General features: G+C 39.6%; 1 protein-coding gene across 6 annotated transcripts in view; it reads left to right on the top strand.

Annotated features, from left to right (window-relative positions):
- The window catches only part of LOC114151881 (rho GTPase-activating protein 44-like), a 63,206-nt gene that overhangs the window by 21,379 nt on the left and 28,933 nt on the right, over window positions 1-12,894 (top strand). For 5 of the 6 annotated variants that reach the window (XM_028029398.1, XM_028029397.1, XM_028029400.1 and 2 more), the window contains exons 2-4: window positions 11,086-11,125; window positions 11,587-11,706; window positions 12,801-12,877. In XM_028029398.1, the coding sequence (XP_027885199.1) occupies window positions 11,086-11,125; window positions 11,587-11,706; window positions 12,801-12,877 (237 nt within the window). Of the gene's footprint in view, window positions 1-7,467; window positions 7,523-11,085; window positions 11,126-11,586; window positions 11,707-12,800; window positions 12,878-12,894 lie in introns of those variants that run through there. The other variant, XM_028029399.1, reaches the window with a different exon arrangement.

Here is a 12,894-nt window from a genome sequence, read left to right on the forward strand (position 1 = left end):
GAAAAGCATGATTTTGTTGTAAAAATAAAACAAAACACTTATCTGTTATTTTGTGCACAGCATCTTCACACTGATGGAACTTTTCCACATAAAAACCACAAACTTCTGCGTTTTGTGATTTCATAGACGAACAAAATGAGGAGCATAATTGTAAAAGGAAAGGAAAATGGCTTTTAAATCAATAAAATCTGAAAGGGTGACATTTGTTTTCTCTGGTACCCCTAAATAAATCCCAAGGTGAGCATATATCTTCAGCCATCATCTCAGTTTCCACAAGCTGCATGTGAAATCACAAATTCTGTTCGGATGAGAACAAACTGAGCCTCTTTTTTTTTTGACTAGACAAAATTAGCATCACGAACGCACCATCCCTACCAAAGAACACGGCATTGGCAGCATCATGCTGTGTGGATTCTTTTCCTTGGCAGAATAAGGTCAGTTTACTCTGAGCGATAAGTGCAGGTGAAATCTAAGACACCTGCAGCAGAAGCTGATGTGTTTATTTTAGCTTCAGCAGGATGCTGAACCACATTCCTTCTGCTGGAATGCTACCTGATCGTTTTCGTTCACAGTGTCACTTTAACGTGCCGCTCCGTCGTCACCCTGCTGATCCACACAACCTTTTCACTTTAGTTTTATAAATAAATCTCTGAAAAGTGTCATGTGCTTGTATATTTAACACTTCAGAGTCAGTACTTCGTAGAACGGAGCATGCCTCTATTAGCTTAGCACATCTTTCCTGAAATATTTGTAAATTCTTCTTTGAAAAACATCTGAAGCTCATTCAGATTGGAAAGATAACCCTTGGAACCTCCCATTTTTAAGTTTTTCCACAGATTCTCAAACTGATTCAAGTCTAGACTTTGACTGGACCATTCTAACACAGAGATATTATTTTATTTAAAACATTTCATTGTTGCTCTGGCTGGATGTTTGGGGTTGTTGTTTTTCATATTTAACTTAGAGTTACAAATTTGCAGATGAAAAACTAGAACATTTTGGTTGTAGTTTAATATTAATAAATAATGCCAAATAAATGGATAGGAAGTGCATGTGAACATCAGTTTAGTATTGCCACTGACTCTCATTTAGAGCCGGACTTTCACTGAACTGAGGAAAAGCGTCACGGAAATGACAGGATCCTTCGGCATCCTTACAGAGTTTTAAATACCATATTTGAATAATTAATATCAATACATAAAGGCCTGCAGACTGCCTCTTCAGTTCCCACTAAACCTTCATCTGTATTCATAAGAACCGGCCACGCCGCTCCATAAATCGGTAGAGTCGCCTGAAGTCAGATCCCAGCTGCAGCGCCACGTTATTCTCCGGGTCTGACTCTCTGCTTGTGGATGTCGTGTGTATCTGTGAGCTGCTGACAGGAACTCAGTGCTGTGATTTCTCAAGGCTGCTATCCCCCCCAACACACACAGGGACTCATCAGAAGAAAGAAATGTAGAAGAAATGATTGTTTAATATTGCAAATATAGAAGCAGACTAGATGACTAGAAGTAAAATGCACTCTAATGTTGTTATGTAATGGAGTCAAAACTACATAGGAAGCCTGTTACGGGCAGTATTGCTGGGTTACTTACCATTTAGCTTAGCACTAAAGCTGCTCAAGTTACGGGAAATTTAACCATAACAAGCTTTACTTGGCTGTAATAATGGTGTTATGGTATTGGTTAAACTTGCTTACCTGTTCAATCCTCCTCAGCAGGATACATTTCAGTGCATTTGTGTTTCCACAGGAGAACAAAGTTTTTGTCCAAAATATGTGGTTGTGTATGTTACTCTAGTTTGTTTGGGTTTTCTTAAGTTGTAATCATCAAATCTAACAGAAGTCATCTATTAATAACTCTACATTAAGTTCTTGAGGATGTTCTAATTCTTTGACATGCAAGGGTATTTATAGTTTAAAAACTAAACTATCTGTGCGACACTATTTAAGCTGACATTTCATAATAAATATAAACTTGTTTCATATCTGCAGGTGGTTTTCAGTGATCAGAGTCAAACATTTAGCAGTTCTTGTAACTTTTTTACTGGAAACTGAAGGGAAATATGCAAAGAGCAGTTTATTTATTTTTTACATTATAAAATATGAAAGCAGCTGGCAAAGAAATAAGAAATGAAATTATAATCTGGCATCCTGTAATATCAAATTTGACATATCCTCAATTGTATCTCTTACACTTCCATTTAAGGATGCTGGGAGATTATAATTTTTGACCCAGCCCAGATGACTATAACTTCAACATTTTTAGATTATTTTGTAATTTGTGGTTATAATACGCGTATAATCCGCTTGTTTGGATGTCTTTCCCGTGATCAATGGCAGATATGTGACAGAGGAAGTGATTTCATGCTGTAAATCCCAGCTTGCAATGCATGAAACTGTAACACATGACGCGTTAGCGAGCTGCCTGTCTGATGAGCCAGAGGGGGAAATTTCTTCATGAACTGCTGCTCTGAGAAATGTGGCAGCACAAAGGCTGAGGCTGCGAGGCCTCGTCTGCATGACCGAAGAGGAATGAGGTCATTGGTATCCACGGCGACAGCATAACCTCGCTTTTCCCCAAAAGCTGTGGCACAGAAGATATGAGAGGGAAGGGAGGGAAGATCACAGGAGCGGAGAAATGACTCAGGAATCCTCCGCGGACGAAGCAACAGGACCTGATTGTAAACTCCCGACGCCTGCAACCACAAACCGTCTCATCCCGCCCGTCACCTGCTTTGCTCATTTCACGGCTCCGACAGCAGAAAGGCGTCTCTCTGGTCGCTCTCCCCTTTCTCACAGTTATTAGTCATTCTCTGCAAGTGTTGAGTATGACGAGAACTTGGCAGGAGAGGAGTCTCTCTGCTGATCGGTTCCCCTGCAGAGACGAGTCCAACGGCCTGTCCACTGCCAGAACCCGGTTCCCTCACACTCACTGAACTGGGAAGGCTGACGAGAGGCTAGCATGAAGATTTATTTATTTTTTTTCTTACATAGGTGTAAGGAGGAAGAGGAGGGGGAAATAAATTAGGCTGGAAAGAGATAAAAAGGAGGGGATGAGTGAACTGCCCCAGAGCTCAAACCTGCCTGCCAAGATTTGTACAAGACATTGCTGGCTGAGTGCCATCTGGAGGCTGGAGGATAAACAAAACCTGTCAGTTGTTCGATGGAGGGTAGCCACTTCACCAGATGGACCAATTTTTGCTGAACAACTCAGACAGTTTGTCAAAATTAACAACAGTTCAACAAAAAGGGAATGTCATCTGCAGAATGTCATCTGTTCTGGATGGTTTTTTTTTTAAAGGGGCAGCATCATGTGAAATAGACTTTTTTTTTAACCTTTATGTCATGTTACAATATTATTCCCCCATCAAAAACATGCCTGGTGTCTTGCCTTGATTCTTTAATGCATGTTTGAGAAAACCTTTAATCTCCATGGCAACCTTTCAGCTGTGCAAAACACTTGGGTGAACCTAGCTCCGCCTTCAAGGCAGAGCTCCTCCTCAGAGCGGCAGTTTCCATGCTCCTCACAGAGCAGCCCTCCCCCAAGTCTCCCCTATTCAGCTCCTTCAGACTAGCAGCAGCAATTAGCAAACACCCGGTAGAATTTCACATCAGCTGAGCTCATTATAGGAGCTACTTCTCAGTGAAATGCTGGTAAAAACGTTGATAAGGGGTTAATAGAGGAAACATGTTGTGATGACTTCCTGAAGGCAGAGTTTCAGAAAGAACAGGAGCTTTTAAAGAGACAGATTACCAATTTCAAGGCATTAAATTACAAAATAAAAAATAGTTTAAGTCATAATTGATTTATATATAGCATTAAAAAACCCCACCTTAAGTTAACATAGTTGCTTGATTATTCTATGACATGTCACCATGTGTCTGGAAAACACATAATTCTGCTCCTGGATGATTTAGATTAAAAATATATATATATTTTAACCAAGAAGCTTGTTTCTAATAGTGAGACAGGCCACTGTAAAATATAATAAAACAATGTGAGGGAAGCTGCCTGTTTTTATTTACACTTTATTTAAAAAATATTTGGTGACACTTTATTTGAAGGGGTCATAAACATGACAATTACACCTGTTATGAACATAAAGGAATCTTTAGGAATATTTATGTTGTCATAAAGTGTCATTGAGTAAATAATAACATCTTTAATGCAAAATGTACACTTTTAATGGACTTTTAATGCAACTTTTAGTGCAACTTTGCATTAAAAGTGTCATTAGTTACCACAGGAGGTACCGTATGACAACAGTCACAAAAACAGTTATGAAGACTCCTTCATGTTTACAACAGTGTCTTGTCAGTCTTATGCACACTGCTTCAGATGAAGTGTTATGCAATGTCCTAATAAAAAATTATTTATTCTCTTCTCAATAATTAATGGTAAAATCTTTCAAATTAGATAATGTGCATTTTTATTTTAAAAATCTTAACACATTGAAACATTGCAGATTTACTCCAGGACATTATAGTTTGAAAACCTTATATTGGTCCAAGCCTGGCTTCAACCAGACATTGTTTGTAGTCAAACCTGCCTCTTCACTCAAACCTGCCCAGAAATATTAATGTAAATGTTTTAAAACGGTACATAAATCTTTTGGAAAGGCTTGTAAAGGTGATGGGGAGAATGAGAACTGCCTCATAGGCATTTATTATGAATGAATCAGCTAGCAAAGATAGAAAGTGACATGTCCATAATTCAGCTACTGGGAGCACAAAGGAACAGCAAATTTGCAGTGAAGCTCGTGCAAATAAATGGGATTTTTGTGTTTGAGAGAAAGAAGGAGACGTATCGCAACACGGCTGTCCAGTCTGCGACTCTGAGGTCAGTGTCTTCTGTCTGTAATGTTCTACGTGCTGCAGTCGCTCTGGTATTCTTAGTTTTGTTTGGGTCGTCTTTGTAAAGACGTGAAAATGAAGGCATCGCGTCAGATCACATGTAAACACGAGGACGTCTCCTCTGAGAGTGTTTTCTGTGTGTATGTCGGGTCAGGAGACGCGTATTGGCAGGCGGAGGATGGGAGGTTTCAGCCACTGGAATCATATGAGCATCAGATTTATGTCTTCAGTGGCACTTCAGGTCCTGCCTGCAGGCGGCTCAGTGAATATGAAGTCATTTTTAACAGATTTAACAGAGAGGTAATACACACATATATGTGCATACATAAATATTTAGACCATTTCTAATCTATCTGGACTTGTTTCATTATTATTGTTAAACTATTTTGTGCTGTTGTTTGTTTTACTCTAGAGGTTTTTATATTTTATGTGCTAAAACATGTACAAAAATGATCAAATTCAAGTTTTTATAAGCTTAGGTTTAAAGCAGAGCAGAAAATTAGATACAAAAAATATTGCTTATATGAAAATCGTCTTTCATGTGATGAAAAATGACCTACAGTGTGTCTGTTTTTCCCCAGGCTGTTACAGAAATTCCTTTAAATCTTTATATAAAACATAAAAACTTTAATAATAAAAACTGTTGAACTTTAATATAAAGCATGCAAGAGTGCCAGGCAGCTTTTACTTTTAGAACTGGTCAGGAACCTAAATCTTAAATCTGCCACACTTTTCAGATTTCTGATAGTAAATCTAGTCTTGGAAGCCATATGTGTTTCCTTCTACGTCATATTTATTTTTTATTATATGTTGATCTGTCACAAAATTATGAGAACGCCAACACAAAGTAAATACAAAAAAATTATTAGTCAAGCATTTCCTCATAAAAACATTTTTTTGGTCTCATAATTTTAAGACATTCTTCTGCTAATGTTATGTCAACATACTCTGTCGTACAACTCACAGGATGATTGAAATAAAAACTACTTTTTGAAATTTCTTTTGTAATTTTTATTTTAGAAAAGAAAGTGAGAAAAAAAATCAGTTAACATCGGAAATTGGATCTGGTGTGGAAAAAAATCTGAGATTTTACTTTTAAGCTCACCGTACTTTGTTATAAACGCCCTAATCAGTACTTTCTCGTCATCAAAATGCTTTCGTGTCATGACAAAATATTGTTCAGTCTCTGAAGGTGAAAACTGAATCTCTTAAGGCTTTAAAGAAGCGCACAACCTGCTATGATTGATTTTATTTTCTGAGCTTTGTGCACTTTTGTTTTTGCTTTGTCAGTTGTGAGGCCCGTAGGGGCTGAGATACTCGGGGTGAATCTGGAATGAGTCGGCCCATTTCATTGTATTCAACTCGGGGAAAAGCTTGAGGGATTTAGAGCTCCTTTAAAGAAAAAGCCTCTGGGGAACCGGACTTGGACTCTCTGAGCTCTGGCTGTGAACAGCATTTTGATTTGCTGCTGGGAGCAGCTTTATCCCTCAGTTTTGTGTTCTCTTGTGTTGTGTTTGATTGTAATTCAGTGCCGGACTCACATCAGAACCAAGGTGTGTTTGTTATGAACAGCTCGAGGCCAAATAATGTGTTGCTAAGCAGATACATTTATTTTTGACCAAATAATAACTTGGACAAATATAAACTGTCTATGCATTAGCTTTGTAGCATACATTTTCATTTTGATTTGTGAAACACATACTTTTTATTTCTTTTTTTACAAAATGCCCACATATAGATAATTTTTTTTGTTAGGGAGATTTATGTTGCTAAATTTTTGAGCACAGATTCTGCCTCATTTGCATATTTTTGCAATAAAGTTAAGAAGCCTCACACTAACAAAAGACAGTGCCTGTGTGTAAGTATTGAGACTCGGTGAGAGAAGAAAATAGGTGACCTTGAAGCATTAAGAAGCTGGAGTGTGTGTGGGTGTGTGTGTGTGTGTGTGTGGGCGTGTGTGTGTGTGTGTGTGCTGGGGCGTGCCTGTGTGTGACACATAAAGATACAGATCTCATCCGAGGTGTTTTTGTTGCGACAGACATCAGCTCGACCACCAGCGCCGCGCCTCATGCTCCCTTCATGACTGTATTACACTCCACAGCCTTGTTCATTCTCACACACCTTCATGCTAAACCCACCTGCTCTGTTGCTGCCATAGCAACCATCAAATCCACCCCTGCCCTGGATAGCAGTAAAGGCATGCTGGGTAATTTGACTTCACCTGGAACATTTTCTCCTGTGGGGCTTTTTTTTTTTTTTCCGTCCTTGAACCATTTTTATATTGTCATAAACAATCCCCCCCTGTCTGGCCCGAACTGAATTAATTATTCACCGTGTGAAACTTAACATAATAATAATAATTAAGCCTACACATATTATTACATCATTCAGTCGGGTTGCATTATACAAAATTTGAATGAGTCTGGGTTAAAAAGAAACGTCTGACCTGTTCCAATTCTTATGTTTTTGACTGACACACCTGCTTTATGTTCTGTTTATGCTTTTCTTTTGTTCAAATATTGTTCAGACAAGCCTTTCTTAAGTAATCCGACTTATCTGATTGCTGCCCCAGTGTTCATCACATTCTTATCACTGCTACTTTTTTCTTTGTCATCTCAGAACTTCCTTCATGCTGGTTTGATCTTCTGTGTTTCCTCCTGTTCAGAGGTGATTATGAACCGTCTCCTGCCTGCGTTTGGGTTTTTCCAAAGGCCTGCCAATGTTTCCCAATTGAAAACATTCCATGATGGATAAAAGCTTGAAATCTCAAAGGATAAAATAGAGCAACTTAGCTGTAGTCCTTTCAGCCGTCCTGTTACCTGCTGAAAGTCATGCTCTCTCTAGTTGTTGTGAAGCCTGAATGAACTAAAGACATTTCTTGACAATTGAAAACTGTTTCCTTTCAAACATCTTCTTACATCAGTACACTAAATATAGCTAACTGCTGCACTAAAGCATGTTGTTGGCATGTCCATCTGGTAGTATTGACATACAGTGTGTTCACTGAAAGGAAAAATGTAGGACTTTACCCCAAACATAAACTTATTCAAGTATAAATTCAATCCATTGGCCATTTTTGTTTCAGACCAAACTTTATAGGCCTTTTGTCAAAAGAGCTGTTCAGAAAATCAAATCGTTCTTTTTCTGCTTTTCTTCCACCTCAACTATTCATAATCTATCAAGATGATTTATCTCTGAGGGAGTAAAAATCTTTCCAAACATGAATTTTCTCTCTCCATTTCTATCCTGATCACATCTCTCTGCCTCCGCCTCGTTTTCTCTCTGCTGGTGGGAATCCCGGCTGTGACGACAGAAGCTGCTGCAATAAAATCCCGACCGCGCAGCAGAGGTTCTGGTCCTGGATCCTGCGGTGCACTTCCAAAGTCAGAAAATTAACAAAATGCTGCAGTGCAAGCCAGGCAATATTCTGTACCGTGTGTTCTTTTTCCGCCTGTTTTCAATGTCAGTGAGCTGCCGTTTCTATTTGCTTGTACTTCACCAGCCTAAAACATTTTTTCCGTAATATGAAGCATGTGTTTTTCAGCCTCTCCCTTCCGCAGCTGCAAACGTTGTCACGCTGCTTTACTAGAGCCCCCCTACCCGCCCGAGTGGAAACGTTAGCACATCAAGAACAGCAGACCTTCTCCTGTCCTTACAGATTTGTAAAAACCCAACAACAAGAAACTGTTGGCTGCTGCATTTCACTGAATGGGGAGATTTCACCACTTTGAGAGTTACATGAGATGCATTCAAATAGACGTCCTCTAGTTTTTTATTACTTTCGTGGTAAACATTAAGTTTTCCGTGTCCAGTCTTATTTATGTGTCAGTTTTTCTCTTTTTCAAAAGCTGAAGGTGAAAGATGGCCCTTCAAAAGTCAAAGTCCAGATTTAATGCTGGTTTTTAACCCGTAAGAAGACTCAAAGGCACGACCCGCCCAGTCTGACTGAACTTACAATTTTTGGCAAAGAGCAGTAGGCAAAAGTTTGTGACTGTGGTTATTATGTCACACAACACGAAGAAGTTTAAAGGGTATAAATATACTAGACACTATAAGAGCTCACACTGCAAACTTCAATATGCGTTTTCTTTATTTTGTGAAAAACTCTGAAACTTATAATAACTGAGCAGACCAGTTATAGAGAAAGACCTGAGAAAGCCTCAGGTCTTTCTCACCAACACTGCCTCATATTCTGTCAGACTAAAATCTGCTGTGAACAGTTCAACTCTGATAACATCTGTGTCTTTTAACATCTGGGTAACTGAGAGCTGTTAAGATTTCAGAAAATGGATTCTTGCCGCCATTAAATCCAATGCTTACAGGCTTAAATATCTGCTTTTGATGAAAGGTTGTGTGAACAGAGAAGAGAGTCACACTGCGGGAGGCGAGGAGGAATAAAAGCAGCATCCCGTTGTCCTCCTGAGCCCGGCCTCTTTTTCCTCAGACAGATCAATAATCATTCAGCTTGCTGCACTAAGACCTCTGACTCAGCTATGAGATTGTTTTCTTTGTGTCAGGGAGGTATATTCAGTCATAAAATACAACCTTTACTTTTTTGTTTGTTTGTTTCTGAGATCCATGCTTTTGACAGAAGTAGCAGAAAATACAACAGGAGTTTGAGAAACAAAGGAGCAGCTGGTCAGGTCTAATTCTTCAGACTGACATTCCCCTTCCTCATCGCCTCCTCAGCCTCCTCCTCTCACTCTGCTTCCCCCCTCTTTCTGTCTGCTTCCTGTCACTGGGCTGCTGCCTGAGAACAGGTGTGTTATCACCTGTCAGCAGGGGGGATGTGGAGGAGAAAGCTGCAGACCAGAGTCTGGCGCGGGAGCAGCGTGGCGCTGTAAGTCCACTCAGCCCCAGCGGCGTGTCGGCCGGAGGCTTTCTATTAGACTATGTTGCAGCAGATTCTGTTTGTGCCTCAGTGGGCGGGTTCTCAGGGCCGCTCAGGAAGCTTGGTGAGGTGGACCCAATTGATTTGTTGCTTATTCTTGGTCTGTCAGGACATGGCAGTTAAAGTTGGCTTTTGTTGCTGTTCTTTATAGTAATTAAGCCTGCTTTGAAGAAAATACCGGCTCAATTTCCTTAATTATATTTGTGGTACAATTTATGCACTTCAGGCATTGGTTCTGAAAAACATCAAACAGTTTCTTGGCTGTTTTTAGTCATCTTTAGGCAGTAATTATTTTGTATATCCTCCTCTAAACATGTCCCAATTTCCCCCCTGACCATGTAATCAAGTTCTATAAAGGCCTGATAATGAGAGCTTCATTTAATTCAGGAATGGCCTGGATCTAAACTTTCATTTGGATTCTGACTGTTTCTCAAAACCTCTTAATATGTTTTCTTCCTGGATTATCCTGTTTTTATCTCTAGCCATCCATTTTCTCATCTGTTCTAACTAGCGTTCATGTACCTAGCTAAAGAATAGCGTTCCCACACCATGATATTGCCACCACCATGTTTTCCCGTAGCTATGGAGTGAGTCAGAGGATTTTCCATGTTGGTTTTCCATCAGTGCTGTTGCAAATCAACCAAAAAGGTTTAGTTTTGTTCTCCTCCTGAGCACCATCTCCAAAAGGCAGAGACGGTCGAAGCCTTTTTGGTGCCCTGAGCGAATAACCCAATTAAACAATCCCTTATCTCCACCCTAAGAAATACTGAGGAACCTTGGTGTGCACTGTGGCTCTCAGCCATGAGATATATGCACACCTACAAATTGTAGCCAGGATTGGCTTTGCTGGTTGTTGGGAGACCAAAGGAAGGTGTAAATTCAGGCTGCAGTATGAATGTAAAATATACCTGTTACTATTAAAGATAAAGTGCAGAGGCTGTAACGTCGATGGCACTGATGAGGAAGAGGCAAGAGCAGCAACTCATGTTTGAAATGCTTTGGAAATATTCGCATATACTTGCAAAAGTGTCCATAGTTTTCCTGCAGCCCAAAACCCATGTGAGATGTTCTTGTTTTCTATCTATAGCTACTGAGGTCATGACAATGACAATCTTGTGACAAGGACACAAAAACCTAACCCATATGTAAAATGTGTAATATGCTTGATTCTGTCTGCAAATGTATCCTCACAAAGTGCTACATCGAGACAAATGTAATACATTTTGTATTTTCACCTCACTTATTTCAAGCCCAGACGTTCTCAGCTGTTATTTTTCCACAGTAAGGGGTTTCTCTCATCGCCCTAACAGCCTCCTCTCTGTCTTGTTTTCTTTTCCAGAGCTGAAAAAACAGAAGTATTGAGTGAGGACCTACTGCAGGTACTAATAAGTCTTCATCAAATACATGTGAGCGCTTGAGTGAGCGTCTTTCTTGGGGAAAAAAATCATTAGAGGTGCAAAGTATTCGGTTATCATAAAATGACTTTTTCCAAATGGCTCCGTGAGTCGCCTTCAGGCAACTGTAATGAGCGCAGAAATTTAAATTTTCTTCAACACAAAAGGCCGAACGTCCCGAGTGATTGATTCAGGGTGCAGCATTGTAATTGACCAGATTAATGATGCCTTCGGTGGCATCAGAGTCTGCTCCACTGGGTTGGTTTAATAATGAAATGAAAGGTGTTTAAGCACAGGTGCAGTAATGGTGTTTATATGCCAGCATAAAAACAGCTACAGTGTCTAAATTTATTTAAATCATACCATTTTCTTTATACCATCATGATCTGGGTCGGACTCGAGTCGTTCTGATGTGCGTTTTCTGTTTTGCTGTGTGTTTGTTTCAGGTGGAGAAACGACTGGAGTTGGTCAAGCAAGTTTCCCACAGCACACACAAGAAGCTGACTGCCTGTCTGCAGGGTCAGCAGGGTGTGGACGTGGACAAGAAGTCTGTCAGGTCGCCCTCGGTGAGACTCGAATGCCCGAAAGTTGCTAAAAACATTAAACTGTGTAAAAATTGGTGTTTCTCGACAGATTTGATTAAAGATGGTGCTTGTTCAGACTTTATCTTTGCTTCAAAGAGGATACAGGTTTTTGTTTCTATTCTAAAGGCTGGATTATGGATTAGGATTCTGCAATCAACAAGTTGCTCGCTAAGCATCATTTAGATAGAATCAGAAACAAATTCTTATGGTCAGATTAATGCTATGATTCATTATTTGAGAACATGTTTACAAAATGTTTGGTAAAAAGCAAATCTTAAAAACGTTTCAGGACACTTGAAGGAAATAAAAATCAATGAAGAACGGAACAAAAACACCTTTCAACTGGGCTGTAACTAAATGTGGTTTAAGTGTTGATTTTATTACTAACTGTAAATATTGAATTTTACCATTGTAGTAGCTGTTTCATCCTTCATATATTAGAACTGGTTGTGCAATCAAAGAAACAATAGAAAGATGAAACTGATGAGTTTGTCTAATAATAAAAGTGTAAGAAACAGAATGTGCCTTATAGATAATACCACAGTTTTATTTGGCAAATTGACATGTTCTTATTTTTAATGATCTATTATAGTTCCCAATGTGGCTCATTACTCCGGGTGACACAACCAGAGGGGCAGTACTAACACTTGACTTCCAGGCATCCACAGTTTCTCTGTTGATTATTTTGCCTGTCCAACCAATGTACTACAAAAAATATGGCCATGTTGGCTAAAGTTGGGTATTTCATCCCCGGCTTTATTAAAGTGTCAAATCAGTTTTGTTTTTAAGGAATCAGGAAGGCATTGGATCATCTCTGGCTCAAAATCTAAAATGCTTTGGCCAGTCTGATGTGAACTGGAGTATTCTCCACAAATATGCTTTAAAAACGGAGAGTCATTAAATCTTTATGACAATAGGGCCACTGTAAAATGCTGATGGAGATTCTTTGAGTGCATCGGTTTTTCTGTGCTGCCTACACTGATGTGTTTCATGTGCTAATCACAGTTTTCGGTGATAGCCGACACATTTCGCTGCTCAGGCTGACTCACTGACTGTTTCTGCTCGTCTCTTTTCAGAAAAAGCTTCCTCTTACAACACTTGCACAATGTATGGTGGAGGGGGCGGCCGTGCTGGGGGATGAGTCTCTCCTGGGGTGAGTGCTCCAAAACC

The sequence above is a fragment of the Xiphophorus couchianus genome, chromosome 10 (assembly GCF_001444195.1).
Source record: "Xiphophorus couchianus chromosome 10, X_couchianus-1.0, whole genome shotgun sequence".
NCBI lineage: Eukaryota > Metazoa > Chordata > Actinopteri > Cyprinodontiformes > Poeciliidae > Xiphophorus > Xiphophorus couchianus.